This window comes from Populus alba, chromosome 7, assembly GCF_005239225.2.
Source record: "Populus alba chromosome 7, ASM523922v2, whole genome shotgun sequence".
NCBI lineage: Eukaryota > Viridiplantae > Streptophyta > Magnoliopsida > Malpighiales > Salicaceae > Populus > Populus alba.
Window position 1 is genome coordinate 4,375,690 of NC_133290.1, and position 20,997 is coordinate 4,396,686.

The 20,997-nt window shown below is 31.8% G+C and overlaps 2 protein-coding genes and 1 pseudogene across 2 annotated transcripts; 1 reads left to right on the forward strand and 2 right to left on the reverse strand.

Annotated features, from left to right (window-relative positions):
* Window positions 1-6,021: 6,021 nt before the first annotated feature.
* Window positions 6,022-7,324, forward strand: LOC118063277 (transcription repressor OFP7). Its single transcript, XM_035077284.2, has one exon. It carries the CDS (start codon window positions 6,130-6,132, stop codon window positions 7,213-7,215), a length of 1,086 nt encoding a protein of 361 aa, XP_034933175.1. The 5' UTR covers window positions 6,022-6,129; the 3' UTR covers window positions 7,216-7,324.
* Window positions 7,325-13,167: 5,843 nt separating this feature from the next.
* LOC118063276 (uncharacterized) lies at window positions 13,168-15,976 on the reverse strand. Its single transcript, XM_035077283.1, has 4 exons — window positions 15,873-15,976; window positions 14,258-14,931; window positions 13,914-14,145; window positions 13,168-13,812 (listed from the first exon to the last, which is right to left on the reverse strand). The coding sequence occupies exons 2-4, from the start codon at window positions 14,927-14,929 to the stop codon at window positions 13,616-13,618; spliced, it is 1,101 nt and encodes a 366-aa protein (XP_034933174.1). The 5' UTR covers window positions 14,930-14,931; window positions 15,873-15,976; the 3' UTR covers window positions 13,168-13,615.
* A 288-nt stretch (window positions 15,977-16,264) lies between these two features.
* LOC118063275 (uncharacterized) lies at window positions 16,265-19,975 on the reverse strand (annotated as a pseudogene).
* Window positions 19,976-20,997: the final 1,022 nt, after the last annotated feature.

Consider the following 20,997-nt stretch of genomic DNA (forward strand, 5'->3'; position numbering starts at 1 on the left):
ATAAATCGTTTTCTGATACGATAAACCAGTGCTAATTACAAAATTGTAGGTATTTTATTTTTTATTTTTATCTGGATATCTTTATATCTTTTTAAAAAATAAGACTAGTTTCATTTATGATTTGTGATTATCTCTTCTAATAAATATGCTTTCTTAAAATTAAATTTGTATTTTTATATTTGCAAGAATATAGTAATACTTTCTTAAAATTAAATAAGACTAGTTTCATTAATGTTTTCTTATTATTTTGATGTATTAATGTTAAAAATATATTTAAAAAATAAAAAAATATTTTTTTTCAAACCAAAATTATTTAAAAAAAATAATTGCTATTACACCACTTAACTGAACGGGCTTATAATATTATAATATGACGTTCAGAATAAAAATGTCTTTTTGTAAGAGTCAAATTCTTACTAACCCCCCAACTTCAAAATGGATAATATGAATCTACTAAATTATAAAAGTTTATTTGACTTTGTTGTGCTTACAACTTTACAAGTACTCTCGCGCTCTCTTTAGTATGTTATTACAAAAAAAAAATTAAAGATTCTTACTAAATATTTTTACTTTTGAAAGTTTAATTAAAAGATATTTAACTTATAGCCAGAAGCCTTACTTTTTGGTATTGTATTTGCTTCCCTATTTTTAAAGTACTTTTTATTTTATTTTTTGTGTTGAAAAAATATTAAATTAATTTTTTACATGTTTTTTAAAGTTGTGATATATTAATGTCAAAAATTAAAAAAAATATTATTTTAATTAAAAAATATTTTAAAAAAATACTTTCAAGCTATCAAAGTTTTAGAGTGCAAAAACTCAAAGTTTGAATTTTTAAAAAAGATAATGAATTTTAATTTTGTTATGGGAAATTACTTTTGGTAATAAAATGAGATACTATTTTGACATACAAAAATAAGATCATTTAATGCATCAGATGTACATAATAAAAAAAATGTCATGAAAACTGTTAAAAATGCTAGAAATATTATTTTTGTTCAATGGGGTGTTTGGGGTTGTGATATGATTTTTTTTAAAAAATTAAAATTAATTTTTTAAATATTTTTAAATTATTTTAATATCTTAATATAAAAAAAAATAATTTAAATTTCAGAAAAAATACAGTATCATTATTCATTTCGAATGGATGGTTATGGCTGTTGCACCCAAGTGGATGCTCTATACAGAAAAGTGGGTCACTGGTTTTCTGGTTCCACTAAATCAACGAGTCATTGGTCAAATATGTCACCCATTGGCTAGATGCGATGGCCAACTTTTACCGCCATCCACGAGCACTTTATCTTGTCTTTTTTTTTTTTTTTCCGAGCCACTACGCCCTTTCTGATCTTGATGCATACCAGGAAAATGTTGGTGGGTTGACGCCTCGTATAGGTGCCACGTATGCTTAAAGAAAGAAGATATTTATGTAGTAATAAGAACTTGATTTAGGGTAATTGAATAGTTCACCATGGTAAATCTAATTTTTTATTTTTTAATAAAAAATCTCAAAACAATATTATTTTTAAAAAAAAAAAACTGAGTTATTCTTTAACCTGACTTGGGCTAGAATGGAATTCATTTGTCGGCATGTGCAATCACGTAACTACGGATATTTAATTATCTTCACCTTCAATGAAAAAAGCAACAATTTAGATATAAATAATCTACTTGGGAAAAAATATCATGTAAAAGCTAGAAAAAGGAATCACTTTACAGAAGAATAACAAACATAGACCATGTTGGATTAATTAATTGGTATTCTAGTTAAACTATGTGTACTTTACAGTCCATCTGGTCTCATTCTTTGTTTATTTAGCTGTGATTCGTTATAGTAAATGATTAGATTTTGAGTTTGTTTTTTAATAATTATAAGTTTAGATTTTTTAAAAATATTAGAGGTTATATAATTATTAATTTTAGAGTTTATAAAATTAATTAAATTATGTATAAGCTGTTTAAACACGCGTATTAATTTAAAACAAAATGCACAGCTCGAGCATCATACAGCAGGTCATGCATATTCAAGAGTCAAAATATGCAAATTGACGAGTCAACTCATTGTGTGAAGAAGACAGAGGAGCATGTAGCCCATTGCAAGTCTCAGTCGTGCAACCTTTCATAATTTTCAACGTAATTAATCTATTATTTCTGTCATTTTTCGATGGCCGAACGCTTGTTTTCTTCCATTAATGCAATGTGGCCCTCTCCCCATCCTGAGAGAGACAGGTGACGGAACTAAGCAGACAATCTGTCTTTAATGGCAACTTGGGTGTTAGAATATTGTCAATAATTCAAGGGCTTAATTAATTTCCATTATTATAATATTATTTAATCTATTCTATTCAATAAATATCTAACAATGTTTGGCAGGCAAAGGGCAGACAAACTAGTTATTATACGTACACTAATTTGGTTCAGGATCCGTAAAGGTTGGCAAATTGAATTGAAACATATTTTTAATTTTTTATAGTGAGGAGGAGGGAGGGGGGATTGCATTTGAATATCATCACATCTAGCAGAAGATCGGCCGTCTATTCCCACCGTCTCCGTCCAAGATATTATACACGTGTAAAATCATGCCACCTTGGTCTTTGTGCGTCATTGCTTCGAAAATTGAGGGGGTGTCATATATTCGTATTTTATCCCATATAAAGATACCCTACTATCACCATAAGAAAAATAAATAAAGAAACCTAAAAGACTGAGATTTTAACGTTAAGAAAAATAAAAAAGCTCCAAAAAATAAATATGATATAAAAAACTTGGAAATTATAAAAATTATGTAAAACACTAGTATCTTTGGTGTGTGTGTGATTTAAAAAAAGAGAGAGGAAATTATCATTTTAATTAAAGAAATGAACCCTGCAAAAAGAAACTATACTTTTGGCACCCTATCTTGTTTAAAAAACATAGCAATCCTTTTAAATTAGCATTTATTTTAATTTCAAAACAAAACGAATATTTAAAAAAATATTATCTTTAAACCAAGATAATTAAAAATAGTTATGCTTTAAAATACATAATATCACACTTCATGGTTGACTTTTTAATGAATGAGCTGGTGCTTGAAGGTGTTGTTTTTTAGAAAATGATGATCGGTTTATATTTGCATCTGCATCTAACACGTGCGATTTTAACTAGTCTGATAAAAAGTCCACAAAACGATATCCGTCTAATTCTTCTCCTGGAAAAAAAAGAAAAAGAAAAGAAGAGCAAGTAAAGATGCTTTTAACTTGCTAGCTAGCTAGCATCAGAGGATTGCATGCTTGTGACATTTTACAATACGAGAAAAGAAAATTTGACGTCAACGGAGAAGAAAACAAAGGAAGAGAAGTCTGTTTGAATTTCTTAATATTAAAAAATAATATAAATTATATTTTAGTATTTTATCTAATTATTTTTGATATAATATTAGAATTTTGATAATAAAATAATTATTAATTTAAATCTTATTATCTTCATTCATTTTTTAATTAAAATTAATTGATAATATAAAATAACATGACATTGTACATATTAAAAATAAATTATTGTGTAGAGTTGTCAAGTCATATTTAAAACATGTTTAAAAAAGTAGTTATGATTATTTTTTAAAATATTTTTTATTTAAAAATATATTAAAATAATATTTTTTTTATTTTTTTAAAAATTATTTTTGATATCAACACATCAAAATTATCTAAAATTATTAAAAATATATTTAAAATAAAAAATTAATAAAATTTAAAAACTAAAAACTAAAACGTAAAAATAAATAGTGCCACGGTAGACCTATCCTCGAGATTCACGAGCCACCCAGCTTTCTTTAATCCTCAGATCCTTGTCTCTATGATCTGTGGGCAAAGTACACGTCAAGTGTTTGAGCACCAACATAATTATGCCAAGTGGTAAAGTAAAAAAAATAAATATCAAGGTTTTTTCTAAACATTATTGTATTAGGGTTTTTAGCTTTCTTTTTCTGTTGGTTAAGTTGCTAACATAAGTCCTCGAACTTCTAATTTGTCACTAAATTTGATCCTTTTATGAGAATTTTACAATTTCGTTAGAGCATCAACGGTCATCGCACTACATTGCTTATAACTAAAGGATTAGGACGTCATTATAAGAAATTAAAAGGTTGGAGGGCTTATATTAAAGCATAACTTTCGAGAAGGGCCAAAAGTTAACTCTCAAACAATTATCACAGTTCTTGTGTTCGAGAAATTATTGGGTAAACTTATTGACTACGTACTTCCTTTATATACCATTGTCTTCCGTCTTGTGATGATAGATGTCCCTGATAATCTCTCTTGTCCAATCTTAACTTCTTAAAAGAGGCCCAATTAAGCTAAGCCCATTTAGGCATTTGGGCTTTATAAAAACAAAAAAACATGACATGTGGAGGGGCAAGCAAAACCACTGTTTCTATTTTTTAAAGTTTTTTTTATTTAAAAATGTATTAAAAAGAATTTTTAATATTAATATATTATAAAAAACTAATTAAAAAAAAAAACTCAATTTTTTTTGAAAAAAGAACTTTTCTATTAGCAAAACAAACGAGGCACAACCATGCTGGGGACAATATTGAGTGCAAAGAGAAGCTTTAAGCTTCGCCAATGACCATGTGTCCCCCAAGAGGGCAGGGAATAAAGGGAAAGAGACACTAGCATGCAAACATCATTTTGTTTCCTTGGATCCCCACCATGTTTTTGAGAAGAGGAGCTTCGTTGTATTGACTTTTTTTTTCCCCCTTTTCCATTGATAAATTTGTTTAATCCTAACATAAAAAAAGCCAGGCTCCTTTTGTCTTCCCTGTGCTCTAGAAGTGATACAGCATAATGCTAATTAAAAAACATGGAGATGACAGGAGCTGCTTTTGGTTCCTTTTCCACTGCTATATGAATTAACTCGATGACATCACCGTTCATGAGGTAAAGCCTGAATCTGATCGTGTAGAAGCCTTTCAGAGATGAAAGCATGTTTCACTGCGACTGCTACACCATTGAGGTCTGTGCATGCCTTGAGCAATCCACTTTACTTGCCTATCACAGACAAGAACGCAAGATCTTCCCTGGATTTGAATTTACAGGGCTCGATCTCTCGCTGTAGAATTTGCATGATCATTCATCATTGATGCGGGGCAAGATCAGAGGATGAGAGGCTGATTAAAGTGCTTGATCACATAAAGAGCGGTCAATGATTAGCCAATGGCTCCTCGACGGAGAAGTTTTCTAAGGTCATGATTTCAAAATGCATTGATATCCATGTAAATGTATGCAATCCTACTTTGAGATACGAATTTTGTCTTTGCTTTTTTGACTTCCTAGCCACCGAAAGGAATTTAAATAATTTAAAAATATTAAATAATCTATTTACTACCAGAAAGGCTAGTGCTTTTATAGATTAAATTGAATTTAGGTAAAAAGGAGGAGGCTCCATGTGTAGAATTAATTCCATACCATAAGAGTTCCCGACGCTAAAGAATCCGTCAGTGTACGGTTGGATACACCGGATCAACATGATTATAGTCTCCATTTTTGAGAAATTCTCTCCTGGGATAGACGTAGCTAGCTAGCTTCCCTCCAAGAATTATTCAAGAACACATGGAAAATGATTTGAATTTTTGGGAAATTCTCTCCTGGGATCAACATGATTGGAGTCTCCGTTTAGAACGCAATACCAACCTGGAGATAGGTTTAATAAGTATAAATTACTCCGTTTTTCCTTTTCAAATCATCAACCCCACTATTTAACCCTTTTTATTTAACAAAAACAAGTCAGTCTCCATTTCCCCAGCCCATGAAAACCAACAGAAGTACCTGCTTGGTAGAAAAGGTCCAATATATACGTCTCTTACATTGATTGCTTGGGACATGCATGTGTATTTTCTCTTTTTCTTTTTTCCAAAAAAGGATTGCTAATTACTTTTCCAAATTATCGTGGTCAACATATATTAATGTTCGTGTAGACGGTTGTTATGCACATTTTCACCCTCTTCTTTCCTAATCATTGAAAAAAGAAAAAAGAAAAAGAAAAAAGAAAAAGAAAATTCATTCCACCCCTATATAAACCTTTCAGCTTCCTCATACAAACAGTTTAATGCTTTGACACTAACAAAGCACTTGAGCCCAAAAGCCGAAAACATTAACAATGGCTAAACGTTTCAGGCTCAAATTCTCTCGAGTGATCTCCTTTCAATCTTGCCGTTCCAAAGACCCTTCTACTCTCCCTTCAAATCCTGTCCCTTCGTTTCTTAGACTCTCTCCAGTCAACCACAACTCCATCATCATCAACAACCTCCATCTCCCACCCTCACAACCACCTCCTTCCAAAACTCCCCATCACTCTTCCATCAGGCGACATGTGTCCTCGGCATTCACATCAATGGGCTGTGGGTTTAGATCTAAACACTCCACACATTACCTCTCTGAAACCGACCACACCAAATCCTCTCCACCAACTGAAAATTTCCACTGGGAAGAGGAAGAAAAATATCACGTTGTGGCCAAGCTCTTTGACGACGATTCAACACCCCGCCGCAAGATTTACAACTCTTCAGCCTCTGAGGACTCCAAAAACCACGACGTTTTTCTCCCTTCAACTAAAATCGAGAAGAAAAAACGACGAGTCAAAAAGAAGAAAACGGCATCAAGAATCCGCATCAGCACTTCCTCAGCTGATAGCGGGATATTTTTTAGCGGCGACGAGCATGTCATAAACGACGAAGAAACAGAAACTCTAGTCTCTTCTTCGAGGAGCTTCTCCACTGATTCTTCCTCGGAATTCAATCCCCACTTAGAAACAATACGTGAATCCCCATTTTCACGTAAAAAGAGAGCTAAGAAGGCTAAAGGGCGTTGTGTTTTAAAGAATGGAGTGAAAGGAACGACAAGAAGAGGACGAAAGGAAAGAAATAGCCGCGATGGTTCTTTGTCGCCTGCAAGATTGTCGAGATTTCAGTGGCTGATACCGTGCACGGTGGAGGGGAAGGTAAGAGAGAGCTTTGCGGTGGTGAAGAGATCAGAGGACCCATATGAGGATTTTAAGAGATCAATGATGGAAATGATACTAGAAAAGGAAATGTTTGAAGAGAAAGATTTAGAGCAGTTGTTGCATTGTTTCTTGTCTTTGAATTCAAGGGAGCATCATGGGGTTATTGTTCAAGCTTTTACTGAGATTTGGGAGACTTTGTTTTGCAGAAGAAGATCTATTTCTTATAGGGTTTCAGCTGTTTAATTTCTTGTTTTTTTTTTTTTTTTGGTTAGAGCTCTTTGAATGTGTAGCGGTAAATTAAGGGTAATAAAAATAAAAATTAGTACTATAATCAGAAAGATTGCTCGTGTTAATCTACCGTGACACTGGATTATCGTCCGTTTTCTTAACCGGCCGGACATGGAGGATATTTCAATGTGTATTTTTATATAAAAAAATTTAAAATGTAAATTAAAAAATTTATGCAATATTACGATATTTTATAAAATAAAATAAAACATATATATTCTATTGTGTTTAATGAATTTATTTATTTAAATAAATAATCAACACACTAAAAAAACTCACTACATACCTTAAAAAACCTATGACTAGAGATATACAAAAATAAAATTGATTAAATAAATTCATACCATAAAAAAATATTATACAAAGCTAAAACATCGGTAATATAATTGAAAAAAATATATTTTTATTTTAAGAAATACATTTCATTTGTATAAAAAAAAACATTATAAATGAATTGAAATTATACCTTTAAATATTAAAAAATAAAATTAAAAAAAAATAATAATTGCACAAAAGGTGAAAAGATAATTTTGTTTTGAATACCCCGTTCAAAAGATTTTACAATTAAAGAGTAAATTCATTATTATTATAATAAATAGTATTCTACAAGAAGGTTCACAATAATTTATTAAAAAGATTTAATTTTTTTATTAATGTTTATACAATTTTATATCCAATAATTATATTGAATGAAGGTTTCGGTTATAGTATAACATGAGAGTTACTTTCATTGTATAGATCATGAAGTAATATTCTAAAATATGTGAGGAAAGTTTTTTTTTTCATTTTGTTTTCTCTTTATATATATATATATATATGTTTTTTTTAACATTATCTTTATCAATTTTTTTTTTTAATATTAAACTAGTTTAAAATTTAGTTCTGTAGTTTTTTTCTTTAAAATATTATGGATTATTATAATGTTTCTGTACATGGTTTTTTTTTTATGAATTTTTTTTTTAAAATGATCTTTGTTGATTTTATTTTTTCATATTGAGCAGGTGTCGAATTTTGCTTTGTATTTTTTTTCTTTAAAACATTGTAAATTGCTACAATGTTTCCCCACATGTTTTTTTTTTAAATTATATATTTATCAATTTATTTTTTAATATTGAGTTGGTTGATAATTTAGCTTTAGCTTTCCCCACATGTTTTTTTTTTTCATTTTTTCCCATTGTTTTTGCTTTTTTATTTCCCCCAAAATTGTCTCTTTTTTTTTTTCTATTTTCTTTCTATTTTTTGTGTTTTTTTTTCAGAATTGTTTTTGTTGATTTTTTTTTATATGGAGCTAGTTGAGAATTTAGTTTTATAGTTTTTTTCTTTAAAACATTGTGGATTACTACAATGTTTCCTCATATGATTTTTTTTTTGTTATGATTTTTTTTAAAATTATTTTTATCAATTTTATTATTTTTAATATTAAGCTGATTAATAATTACAACTGTAGATTTTCTCATGAAATACTATATATTGCTATAGTGTTTCCCTGTATTTTTTTTATGATTTTTTTTCAAAATTTTCTTTGTCAATTTTTTTTTTTTTAATACTGAGCTGGTTAAAAATTTAGTTTTATAGTTATTTCTTTGAAAATATTGTGGATTGCAACAGTTTTTCTTCTCATATATATATATATATATATATATATAATTTTTTTTTCATAAATTCACAAGAACACACAAATATGCGACAAGCTCGCGGCATAACGCGGGCACGGCATCTAGTTGATAACTAAGGTTAATTGAGATTATCTTTGGTTGCAGATTACCTCCTCCTTTTCTAATGTCTTGGAGACGATTTGTCTGCTAAATTTACTAAAGAGGTTGATGGAAACCACCTCTGGATCCATCAGCGACATCAATAGCTAATTCACGATAGTAACACACAGAGATAAGATAATATAGATACTAAATTTGGTTTAATTTGATTAGTTCACTTGACAAATTTATGATTTGAAATTTAAATTGAATTGGTTTTTAATTTAAATCAATTTTGATATTAATTTGAGTGACTTGATAGAGATATTCATTATTCAGATTCAAATCTATTCAGGTTAAAATTAATAATTTTTTTTTTAAAAGAAACAACACACCTTTTATCCAATAACTACGTCAAATTATCATATCTCGTGAGGAAGTCTTTATCCATATATGAACATTCCGTGCTCCAAGCTATCAAGCGATGGGGTTTCTGGCTATATAGCCTGTGAATATTTCTCATGACTTCAATGGCTTTCATGTCAACTCCATTAAAATGTGTCATGGCTAGAAAACCAAAACAGAGGAAAAACTTGCTCCATGGAGGATAAATCAAATCGGGAGGGAGAGGTGCAGAATGCTGCTGTAATTTGCTCAACTATTGCTAGCTATCTAGCTAGCTAGCTTCACTGTACTCGTTCATGCCCTTCACGGACGATCTCGATTTTCATGTTCTTACAGAATCACAGTAATTGCTTGCTTGCTAGCTAGCTCCTAGCTAGGTGATTGCTACACACACACACAGATATATATATATATATATATATATATATATATATATATATGCTGACCCATGAAACAAATATGAACTGTATCACTGTATCTCAACAAGTACTCATTAATGTGAACTCGTGATTATGAACATCTCGGGGACCAGAATTGGATTGACCAAAGGGAATATCAAAAGACAAGAATGATGCTGGAATATGGAAGGAGGGTAAAGCTTGCGCGGTTTATTATGATTGGGTTGCACATGGAATTCTTCCAAGTATGCATGGCCCATACGCTCCCACTTGTTTGACAACTATCATCATGTTCATCGTTAATGTGATTCCCATTTAATTCTAGCCACTTTTTGATCCATTTTGACCCCATTTCATGAGACAATCCATTAGATATTTCTTGAAAAAAGGGCATTTATATACAATCTTATAGCACATTAAATAGTTCTCCACTAAAAAAGGTATACATTTTTCCACGTACGTAGATCTTCGCACCAGTTATATTTGTAGCAGGCATTGTTATAAGCATGCATAAATTCCAACCATGGCCGCTTCCTGAAAGATGGCATGGAATGAATAGAGAATAATATAAATTATATCTTGAAATCTCATTTAATAACTTAAATTTTTGAGTTGAGTTGATTCTTTAACACGATATCAGAACTTTAATGATCAAGCGATCATGAGTTCGAATCTTACTATCTTTATTTATTTGATAAAAATTAAGCATAAGATAATATGGACCTGAATAAGTTTCAAGATTAAATGATTTTTATTTAAAGAAGTGTGTTAAAGAATAATATAAATTATATTTTTAAAATTTTATTTAACAATTTAAATTTTTTAAATTGAATTAAATTAAAAAACACAAGAAAATATTGTAGCTGCGATTATCAGGTTAGGTAGCTAGCTAGATTCATCTCACGGCATGCCTGAGGCCACTTTACTCGAGTCCTTGTGCACTGTGCCAATTACATCTACCACTCTCCTTTTCCCTGTAAATGTCCCTGAAAAACATAGCTAGGGCTTTACGTGGCTTGCCTTGCGCAGGAGTAAATGTAAATGCCCCTGATAGGCTGATGCTATCACTGGCCAATGACAAATGCCATAGCTATAGATTGTATCGTGAATGGCACGGCAATTAAAGGGTCCCCAGAAGTTTATTAGTCTCGTACAAAGAGAGATGAGTTTTAACTGTAAGTGGTAATAATTCAGTGAGCCTAGAAAACACACGGTATCAGAGATTCTTTGCCCGTCTCTAGAAAGCAACAGCTTTTTACAGTGTCCATGTCCATTAAACATGAGAGATTAGATCTTTCGAATCCAACATTTCAGGATCCGTAGCATGCTTGCTTGTTTGCCACTGTTTCATCACCACATTCATCTTATTGTTTCTGTCCGTCCCCTTCCGTGTTTTGGATAGTACTTTTGTGCGTATTAAAAGGACATCTGACATGTTTGCCGGTCGGCATAAATATTATTTTTTTAAAATATATTAAATTAAAACTTATTTTTAACACCAAAACAATCTAAAAATATATATATAAATAATTTAAAACGAAATTTTTCAATAAAAAATCAGTGCAGCTGCAGCCCCAAACTGTTCCAGTCCTTCAAATATTAGTTTCCTTCATCATTATAGCCCAATAATCACTTTCTAGTCTCGAATCTAATCTTGTTCTGTTTTCATACATGGGCTTATAATTAATGGATGGGCTTCCATGAAAGTCCAAGAGTTTTTTTTGTTTTTTTTCCAAATTAAAGTGCTCTAAATTTTCTTTACAAAAATGAGGCATTTATAATCATATTTATTAAGTGAAGGCATTTTTCTGCCATGGAAGCTCAATTATCCATGTCATTTTATGATGATCATTTTTCAATAAAAAAATAATAATCAATAAAAATAGTAAAAATCATGGAAGTAAAAAACCGTATTTGTATATCTAAATTTAGAGTGTAATAGATTTTCAATCTATTAATTTTTTTCTTTCTCCTTCCTTTTCTCTTTTGCTCTCTATCCATATTTAGGATTCTTATCTAAATTTAGAGTGTAATAGATTTTTTAAACCCCTGAATTTATTAATATTCCTTAATTTATCGTACCGTTCTAAAGTTAATGTAAATATACCAATTAACATTATTTGTATTAAATATCCTGATAAAGTTAATATTGCTTTCTACCATTCTAAAGATAATATAAATTTATCGATTGTTGTAACCCATTTTTGGGTCCCCATGAAAAATAAAATAAATAGCCAAAAGAGGTTAGAAAAATAGCAGGAGGCAGAAACGCTCGGAAAATAGTCAGAAAATTGATCAAGAAATTCAAAAATACAAGGATTAAAATTTTTTTACAGTATATTCTTGAAGGATGAGAGCCCTATTGAGAAGGAAAATTTGAATTTTGAGGAGAAAAGCCCAAATTTGGATGTTTATGGACTTAATTGGATTTTTATGGATTTAATTGGATTTTTATGGACTTAATTGGATTTTTATTTGAATTTATAAAGGATTTGATTGCAAGAAAATTGATTTTTAAGTCAATTTGGGCTTTAATTTGGAGAAATTTAAGTTCTGGGGCCAAAATATATTTTTTAGGAATTTATTGGGTCAAATCAGGGGCTCAATTGCATAAATATTGAAGTTTAAGGGCCAATTAGGGACTTAATTGTAAAAATCCAAAATCAGGGACCAATTTAAAGAAGGCACAAAGATTTATTATTGCTTTTAGTATTCTACCGCCACCATTCTTTTAGGCATTCATTTTTTTTTAATATTATATTATTGGTATTACTCTATAATCTATTACTTTACCATCACTACCACCAACTCCTCCTTTTCCATCACCACAATTATATCTCTATCATTTTTTTATAATTATTATTTTACTACCATCATTCTCCTTGGCATTAATTTATTTTAAAAATATATTATTAATATTACTTTATCACTTATAACTTTACCATAACCACCACCTGCACTTTCTTCTTCACCAGTATCACCTACTATGAGTGTGTTTGGTATTGTGGTAGCTATTGTGGTTGTGGTTTGAAAAAAGTAGTTTCATAAAAAGTGCTTTTAATTGTGGTTGGTCTGAAAAAATAGGTGTTTGGTTAAAACTGTTGTTCAAATTGTGGTTGAAAAAAAAGTTGTTTAACATGTTTGGTTACAAATTGTGGTTCAATTTTATTTTATTGTATAATTACTTAAAAGGACTTAGGGACTGCTTGCCCTGTTTCATCCGATTCACCATCCTCTCTTCAAAACAGAAACAAAAACAAAAACGGACAAGAAGGTCGTGATTCGATTGGTCAATTCAGTTAATAAAGAAAGTGCCACCATCCAAGTCATGATTTCTAGTTATATCAGCACAATTCTTGAATTGTGTAGGAGGGTTTTTTTAATGCATGATGGCAGCTACACAGAGTGGCAAAAAAAATTAAAAAAATCATTGAAAGAGTATCCACGTATCACATATCCTTTTTGTTCTACTTATAACACTAACCAGGTGGATTTTTTTTTTTACTTTTCCTTCTTCTGAAGTTCTTAATTCATAATATTAAAGTAATATTACAACATATAAATTTTTGCAAATAGACATAAACATATTTGAGCAATAATTTATAATTGTGTCATTAAACTTGCAGCAATCCCATCACGTACATAATCCATTCGCGAAGGCCTCTGGTGGCCTTGGCTTTGTGAACGTGGAGCCACATCAGTTAGAAAATCATCGGGTACAAAATCAGGATGGCGATCGAACTCCATAAATGCCACATCTTGCATTGAAGTTCTTCTAATGTAATTATGAATTGCCATGGATGCGACAACAATTTGAACTTGTGCCTTGTAATTATAAGATGGCATATTCTGTAGGATTCACCATCTTTTTTTCCAAACTCCAAATGTTCGTTCTATCACACAACGTAATGAAGAGTGCATACGATTGAAAATTTCTTCACGAGTTTGTGGTTGTCCTCGCCTCCTAAATTCTTGCAAATGATATCTCTGACCTCTATATGGACCTAAAAATCCATATTCATTAGGATATCCCGAATCAACCAAGTAGTATTTCCCTGGAAAACCATATAATTGTTTTAAACTGAAAATTGCAAAAAAAATAAAAATAAATAACATTAATTATCATATATACACACCCACATACACATATTACTACCTTCCGGTGGCTTAGGAAATTTTATACGTGGATTGTCAATTGCCTCGAGAAAAATTCGTGTATCATGTGCACTTCCTTCCCAACCCGCCCAAACAAATGTGAATTGCATGTCAAAGCTACATGCAGCCATAACATTCTGGGTCGGCACACCTTTTCGGCCGATAAATGGGATTTGCTTTTCAAAAGAAACACATGCACGAACATGTGTACCGTCAATAGCTCCAACACAATTCTAATATACGATAAACAAGCAAAATAACATCAATTTGAGCTAATGAAAAAATTAAATTTCATAAATTCATGAAATACGAATCACCATTAACAAATACGATTAACGAAATTACCTTGAAATGTGGCATATACCTCGGATTGTTCACAATTTCCCTCGGTGTGTTTACGAACCTAGGATCTGCAGGTTGAATTAAATCTGTAGCGAGCAAACAAACTGATCTAAGAACCTCATTAAAGTACCTACTAATTGTTTCTCCTGAATGCTGGAATCTCTCCTGAACTTCCCTGTTGGAAGCACCCAAAGCTATTGTATAAAGAAATATTCCAACTTTTTCAAAAACACATATTCTTCTAGATGCCTTTAACCCATATTGGTTTTCAAGTTTAACGCACAAACTTTGAAATGTTGTTGCATCCATCCTAAACATGTTTACACAACGCGTCCAATGTCCATGTAATATTTCTATCAACCATTGCATTCCGGTGTTGTACGAATCCATACAAGGCTCCTTATATATATAAGTAGTATAATATAAAGTTATGGCACCTGCCGTGCATAAAATCAATTTCTCATCATCGAACTCCCTTTCCCAAAACAACTCACCCTCTTCATCTGAATCATCATTGTCATCGTCGTCGTCGTCGTCGTCATTATCAGAACTGTGATTACCACTGCAATCTCCATCGTTTACAGAAGAATTGCCATAATTAACATAATCGGCAACATTATTCAGCACATCATCATAATCCCCATCAAAAAGTGATGAAAACCAGTGTGGATCCATATCTATCATGCCATAAAGATTTTTTTGTGAATAATTGGAAATTGTATGACTTGTTACCAAAAAAAAAAAAACAAATGGATAATGCATTCTTGCAAATAAGTGTTATTGTTCACTTTCCCCACGTTTAATGAAATTTTGCTCGGCTTGTAAAATTTATAATGCTATATTTATTTGCAATTCAATCATTTACCTCCTTTGAAAGTGACATTGAATTTCTGTTTCCAAAATGCCTGTTATCTATAATCAAAATTTATAATTCCACTTGCTATACACAACATAAATAATAGAATTTCAACATATCAAAATTGGAATTCTAGAAACAATGAACAAATAGCAGGAAATAGCTATTAGTCATCAAAAGGTTAACTCAGACTATAAAATTACTATTGACATCCTTAACAGCCCCCCTGAAACTCAACTCCAAAACAACACCAGAAGTTGCCAACATCATAGTCCTTATAGCAAACTTAACCACAACAACTCCATTGAGTGACAAATCACAATTTTTAGGTAGAAAAAAGGGACCAAAGACAAGTTCTTTTTATCAGCAATTTATTTCCCATAGATTATTGGAACAAGTAAAAGACTAATAAATTCATAACAGCAGGCCCTCCAATGTTCTAGCATGAAACACATTAGGGTACTGAATGATGCAAGCATTAAAAGGTTGCACTTCCAACGCCACATTTATTTCCCTTCCAATCAAGGTCCAGTTGTGAACCTTAACTGTGTCAGAAGATACAAATAAAACTGCATGCTATCCAAGCATTAAGAATTCCCCCCCTTCCACAACATAAAATCACCGCACTAGGATTGTATAAGATAAAATGTTTATGTTAATATTTCTAGCACAAGCATGCTTGTGCCTCTACACAAGGAAGACATCAACCGTACACAAGAAGCTATGCTGGAGGCATGCTTGTGCCTATTAAATGGAACTTACCTATTATAGATGTATAAATAGCAGCAATCAGCAACACCAGCAATTAGAAACAACCACTCTTCTGCAGAAATTGACATTGACAGCATGCAAACCCATAACTTCCCATACTTACTGGTTTTTATATACAAATACATAGGAATGGAAGTAATATTTCAAAATCTGTTACCTAACTTTCAAAAGCTACCATTCAAGAGCAAGATACCAAACATTCAAATGTGGCATACACCAACTGAAAATTTCAAAATTAGCAACCTAGACCTACCATTCAAGATCAACTAACCAAACATTCAAAGTATAATACAAACATTCAGTAGTATCAGTTGCACAACTTATTATCACCAACCATTCAACTTCAAAGGAATACTTTAACAAGCTAAACATAACATTCACAGTTAAGCATTCACATATTTAAGGTACCATTGAAAGATAAGCATCCAGCATCCACATAATTAAGGTCTACATTTTAGAAATTAACATCCATGAAATTCCAACCCAACATCACTATTTAGTCATATATATATAACAAAACATACATGGTAGTGGGTTCCAAAAACTTAGCTATGAAAATACACCAAAACATGGGCAACTCCTTCTAATTCCAGCAACATTTACAGCATAGGAAGTCTGCAAAACCAGTGAGAAATATTTCAGACAGCTAAATATGTTACTTGTCTACATAATTCAATATAAATACAAAGACATGAATAGGGTAAAAAGCTAAAAACTGACCTTGTCCATCTAAGTTTGTCTGTGTTGGTCAAACATTATTTTCAGCCATGACATTTTTCTGTCAATACAACCCATTGCAGCCCACATCTCCCTCTTGCTCCTCGCACAGAAGAATTTAGTTGCAAAGGTATGCAGTGCACTACCAAAGGCAACTCCATCAATAGAGTGCAGTTCTTCCATTACCTCTTCAATGCTACAACCTTTTTTTATCTCTACAAGGAGCTGTGATCCCTCTAGGCATGGAGACAGTCTCAAAAATTTTATCCATACGTGCAACTAGTGTTGCTCCCATTCCAGTTCCCCTTTTCTTTTTTCGCAATTGAGGTTTAGTTTGATGTGGACTCTTTCTCTTTGAACTGCTGGGGTTGCTGCTACTATTTGCGACATTGCTTCCACCAACCATGTTGCTAACATCCTGACTGAAATCAGGGATTGCATCTTCTTCAGAGTCGCCACTTCCTTCTTCCATGTTAGTATCCTCATTGGTTGTATTTCTCATTCCAGCCGCCACATTATCTTCATCTGATAAAAGTCCTTGTGAGGGAGTCCAAGCATATTCTCCCGTGGCCACTATGTTAGTAAACATGATATCGTACTTGGCACACAACGAGGGCTCTATGCCGACATGCCTAAACTTCTTTGCTCCTCTCATTTCCTGTGCAATGACAGCTGGATGTAATTAGGAATGCTAATAGATGAATAAATAATACAACATGATAAAAAAATTATGGTGCTATTGCAAATCAGCAACTTAACCTGAATTTTTGATTGCCACCATTCATCAGTTGCTGAGATGGTCTCAAGTTCAGAAGACCAACCAACTCCAGTTTCAGTTATTAATTTTTTCCATACCCTCCAGTCCTTTTTAATCCCATCCCATTTGTTTTTAAGCTGAGATTTTGATAATGAAAGGCCTGTCTGATCTTTGAACGACTTTACGACAAATTTCCAGCCAGCTTTGTCAAAATGTGTGTTTGGTCTCATGCCTCTCTCAATAGCTGTAATGCAAATGTCGCAAAACGTGTGCAACATTGCCTTGCTCCAAGAAGCTTTATCATGTGTGTCAGACCCATCCATTGCTTATGGTTGACAATGCAATGAAAAAATAAACAAACAATTAACTAATGAACAAGAGATTGAATGCTGATAAGGCCATAATACAATAGTAACAGAACAGTAAATTACATGTGCAGCAAAAGGTATACCAAAGAATAACAAAAGGTTGAATGTTGACAAGGAATGAAAACATAAATAAAGAAACTAAAGAACTAATTCAAAAAAAAGATTGAATGATGTAAAGTGTGAACTAAAAAACTCTTTTATTTTGTTGATAAATGAAAACAGCTCTTTTGCCTAAATGGATGACAATTAGAATCTGAAACAACGAAGTTTGAAAGTTTCTGTCAAAAATAAACAACACATATCTCCAGCATACTACAATATAACTCCATTTAAATCGTTTCTAAATAAAAAATCAAAAACATTGAAAATCAAATTTTCTCAAATCACCAATAAATTAAAGAATGGATACAAATTGAAAGAACAAAAAGAAATACAAGTGAATTAAGTCTGCCACGGCTGCAAAGCACGTGAACAAAAGATCCACTCCAATGTAAAAGCAATAGAGAAAAGCAGAGAAGAAGAACCAAGACAAGAAGGTGCGTTATTTTGTAAATTACTACTGCAATGGAATGATGCTTCATTTCCAAATTCAATCATCTATGAATTATGATACATTAATGTTGTATCAGGTAATATATATATATATATATATATATAAAGGATTATCATATGCGCATGTAAATGTCTAGTTTTTTTGGCTAAGCTGAGATTTCTTTCAGGTGGAGGTTACTAATCATAATTAAATTCTTTGAAAAGCTTAATAAATTTGTGTTCCATGATATTTAATCACCTCGGGTTATCTGAGTATCCATGTCAAAACTAGAAAATCATGAGAATTTTGTTATTTTATTTCCAGTTTCATTAGAAGAGAATACATCTACTTAACCATCAAAGCTACCCCTCAAGTTAATCATCATAGAATTTCCAATAAACAAACAATCACCTTGCAAACCAAGGAGAAAATAAAATATTAATCCGAGCTTTCATATTTCACAGGGGAGAAAAAGAAAAAGTCATGACATGCATTAGTTATAGAAACTAGAAAATACTTCAATCATCCCCTGAAAACAGCTTTATAGAGTAGTCTTGTTATCATTTGCCTTCACGAAAAAGCACTACGAGCATGCTGTGCAGTGGCACGCTGTCATCAACATCGACGGCGTCTTGCCTAATCAGATTTACAATCGCTCTTGTGACATGCTATCTTTCCCCTCTTTATTTCCAAGTAAAGGGTGAGTCCCATGCGTCACATGAGGATAGGCTCTCCAGGCTCATTCATAAGGACAAGGCCGGAGACTCTTTAGAGAGAGAGGTGTGATCAGAGACTGATTAGAATTCATTTTTCTTCTAAGTTACAGAGATTGTCGCCTTGGTTACTTTCCTATTGAAGGGTCAATTGAGAGACCGGGCTTCAGAGCCTATCCTCCTTCACCTCTTTCATGAATTGGAGGGCCTAGTCCGTCCAACCAACGGGATTTGGATATTATTGAAAGGCTAAGTGTGCTTATGAACATAGGATTTCACCGGTTCCAGAGAACCAGATAGGAAGAAAAGACCCAGAGGATTCTTTTGAAGCAGCATGACTAGACTCACGGATTTGTCTTGAAAACTTTTTATCTCACGCACATGAGAAGGCCAACCGAATTCTTCCTAGTAACTATTTCAGCAGTAATGGTTGACGAGAGTAACAAAAAGGGCATAATCATTTCATTTTCATTGCAATGAACAAAAATAAATTAAAATTGCTAAGGGGACCAGTGACACAGTACCTGTTGGAAATTGCAACTGAGATATATGTGGTGGGGTTGTCGCTTGCAAGAACATTGGTTGCTCTTCGTCTTCTTGTTCTTTTAATAAGGAGAAACGAAGGAAAATTTAGCATATAAACAAACAAAAGGGGAAACAGATCTGTGCTAGAATAAATAAAAAGTAACTTAAAATTTCTGTAAGAACAAACCAGTGAACTCACCTTTTGAAAATATGAGCTCTGGTGCTTGAATCACGCTCGATCTATATACATATTTCGGGGCTGTTGCAAGTTGTTCTTCATTTCCTTTTATTAAAGAGAAATGACTGATAATTGAACGTGCACTCATACATGAAGCCATTAATATTTTAGGTGCTCCAGCAGTAATGGTTACTGTGGAGTTGTTGTGTGCAATTAGGGCTGATGTGAAGGGAAATCAATGCAAATGGAAGAACAAAGAGAATGAGAATGAGAAAGATGACCGAACGAGAACAGTTGTGTGTTTTTGGTAATTCGCACATTAATATCTCTAGAAAGTTCAACCACATGTTGAATCTCGAAAAAAAGCAATATTTTACTGCTTTCAAAAAATTGTGGTGCTGCCGCAATTAAAGGGTGGGACCCACGTTTTAAATTTTCAAGCAATCTGTAACCAAACGCCAACTTAGTGCGTTTTTAATGAAACGCGAACTCAAACGCGTTGCCAAACGGACCCTATATCTTTTTTATCACCATTATCACAATCATCTTTATTAATTATTATTTTTACTATAATAGTTCATGATTTTTTTTTGAATTATTTATTTTTTTATTTAAAAAATTAGGCATTAAAAAAACTTATATTTTATTTACTACATGGATATTATTACGAAAAGGAAATGACATGAATTTTTCTTACGTGGAGCTTAAGTGACAAAATAAACTATTTAGGAAAAAAAATTAAATTAGATTTATTTTTTCTTAAATAAGGATCCTTTTAAAACTTATTTGCCTAAATAAGGTAGTTTAAAACTTATTTATCAAAATAAGATACTGTTTGCCACATAAATCAGCAATTCACTGATGTCACATGAAAATAGGGGAAAATACAAAAAAAAAATTGTAAAACCTAAAAGACTTTCTCCTAAATAACTTTTTACTTTCTGTAATTCTTATTTGTCTATTCCCTCAAATACAAACTAATACAAGAATTTTTTTTTTTTGAAAGAAAATACATGTTGTTAAGGATTGGAGGTCAGTTTTTAGCTGGTGATCAAATGTAGAGGTAAGTAAAAAAACTAAAAACCCGAGAAAATAAAAAAAAAATAACTGAAAAAACTGAACCGTGAAAAAAAACCGATTAAATCGTTTTAAATTTTGAACAAACTAACCGGTCGGTTTTATAAGTCTAAAACCAAAAAAAACCAAACCGAACCCAAACTAAAAAAAATGAAAAAAACCGTTCTAAACCGAAAAAATCAAGTCGAACCGGTTTTTATCCTAAAAAATCAAATCGAACTGAATGATTTGAACCAATTTTCTTTTTTT

Bases quoted from the DNA above. Each gene is read 5' to 3' on its own strand.
- LOC118063277 (XM_035077284.2), top strand. From the start codon at position 6,130: ATGGCTAAACGTTTCAGGCTCAAATTCTCTCGAGTGATCTCCTTTCAA.
- LOC118063276 (XM_035077283.1), bottom strand. From the start codon at position 14,929: ATGGATCCACACTGGTTTTCATCACTTTTTGATGGGGATTATGATGAT. The intron at 14,146-14,257 runs GTAATTTCGTTA...ATCGTATATTAG, and splicing joins GGTATATGCCACATTTCAAG to AATTGTGTTGGAGCTATTGA. The intron at 13,813-13,913 runs GTAGTAATATGT...ATGGTTTTCCAG, and splicing joins ATTTCCTAAGCCACCGGAAG to GGAAATACTACTTGGTTGAT.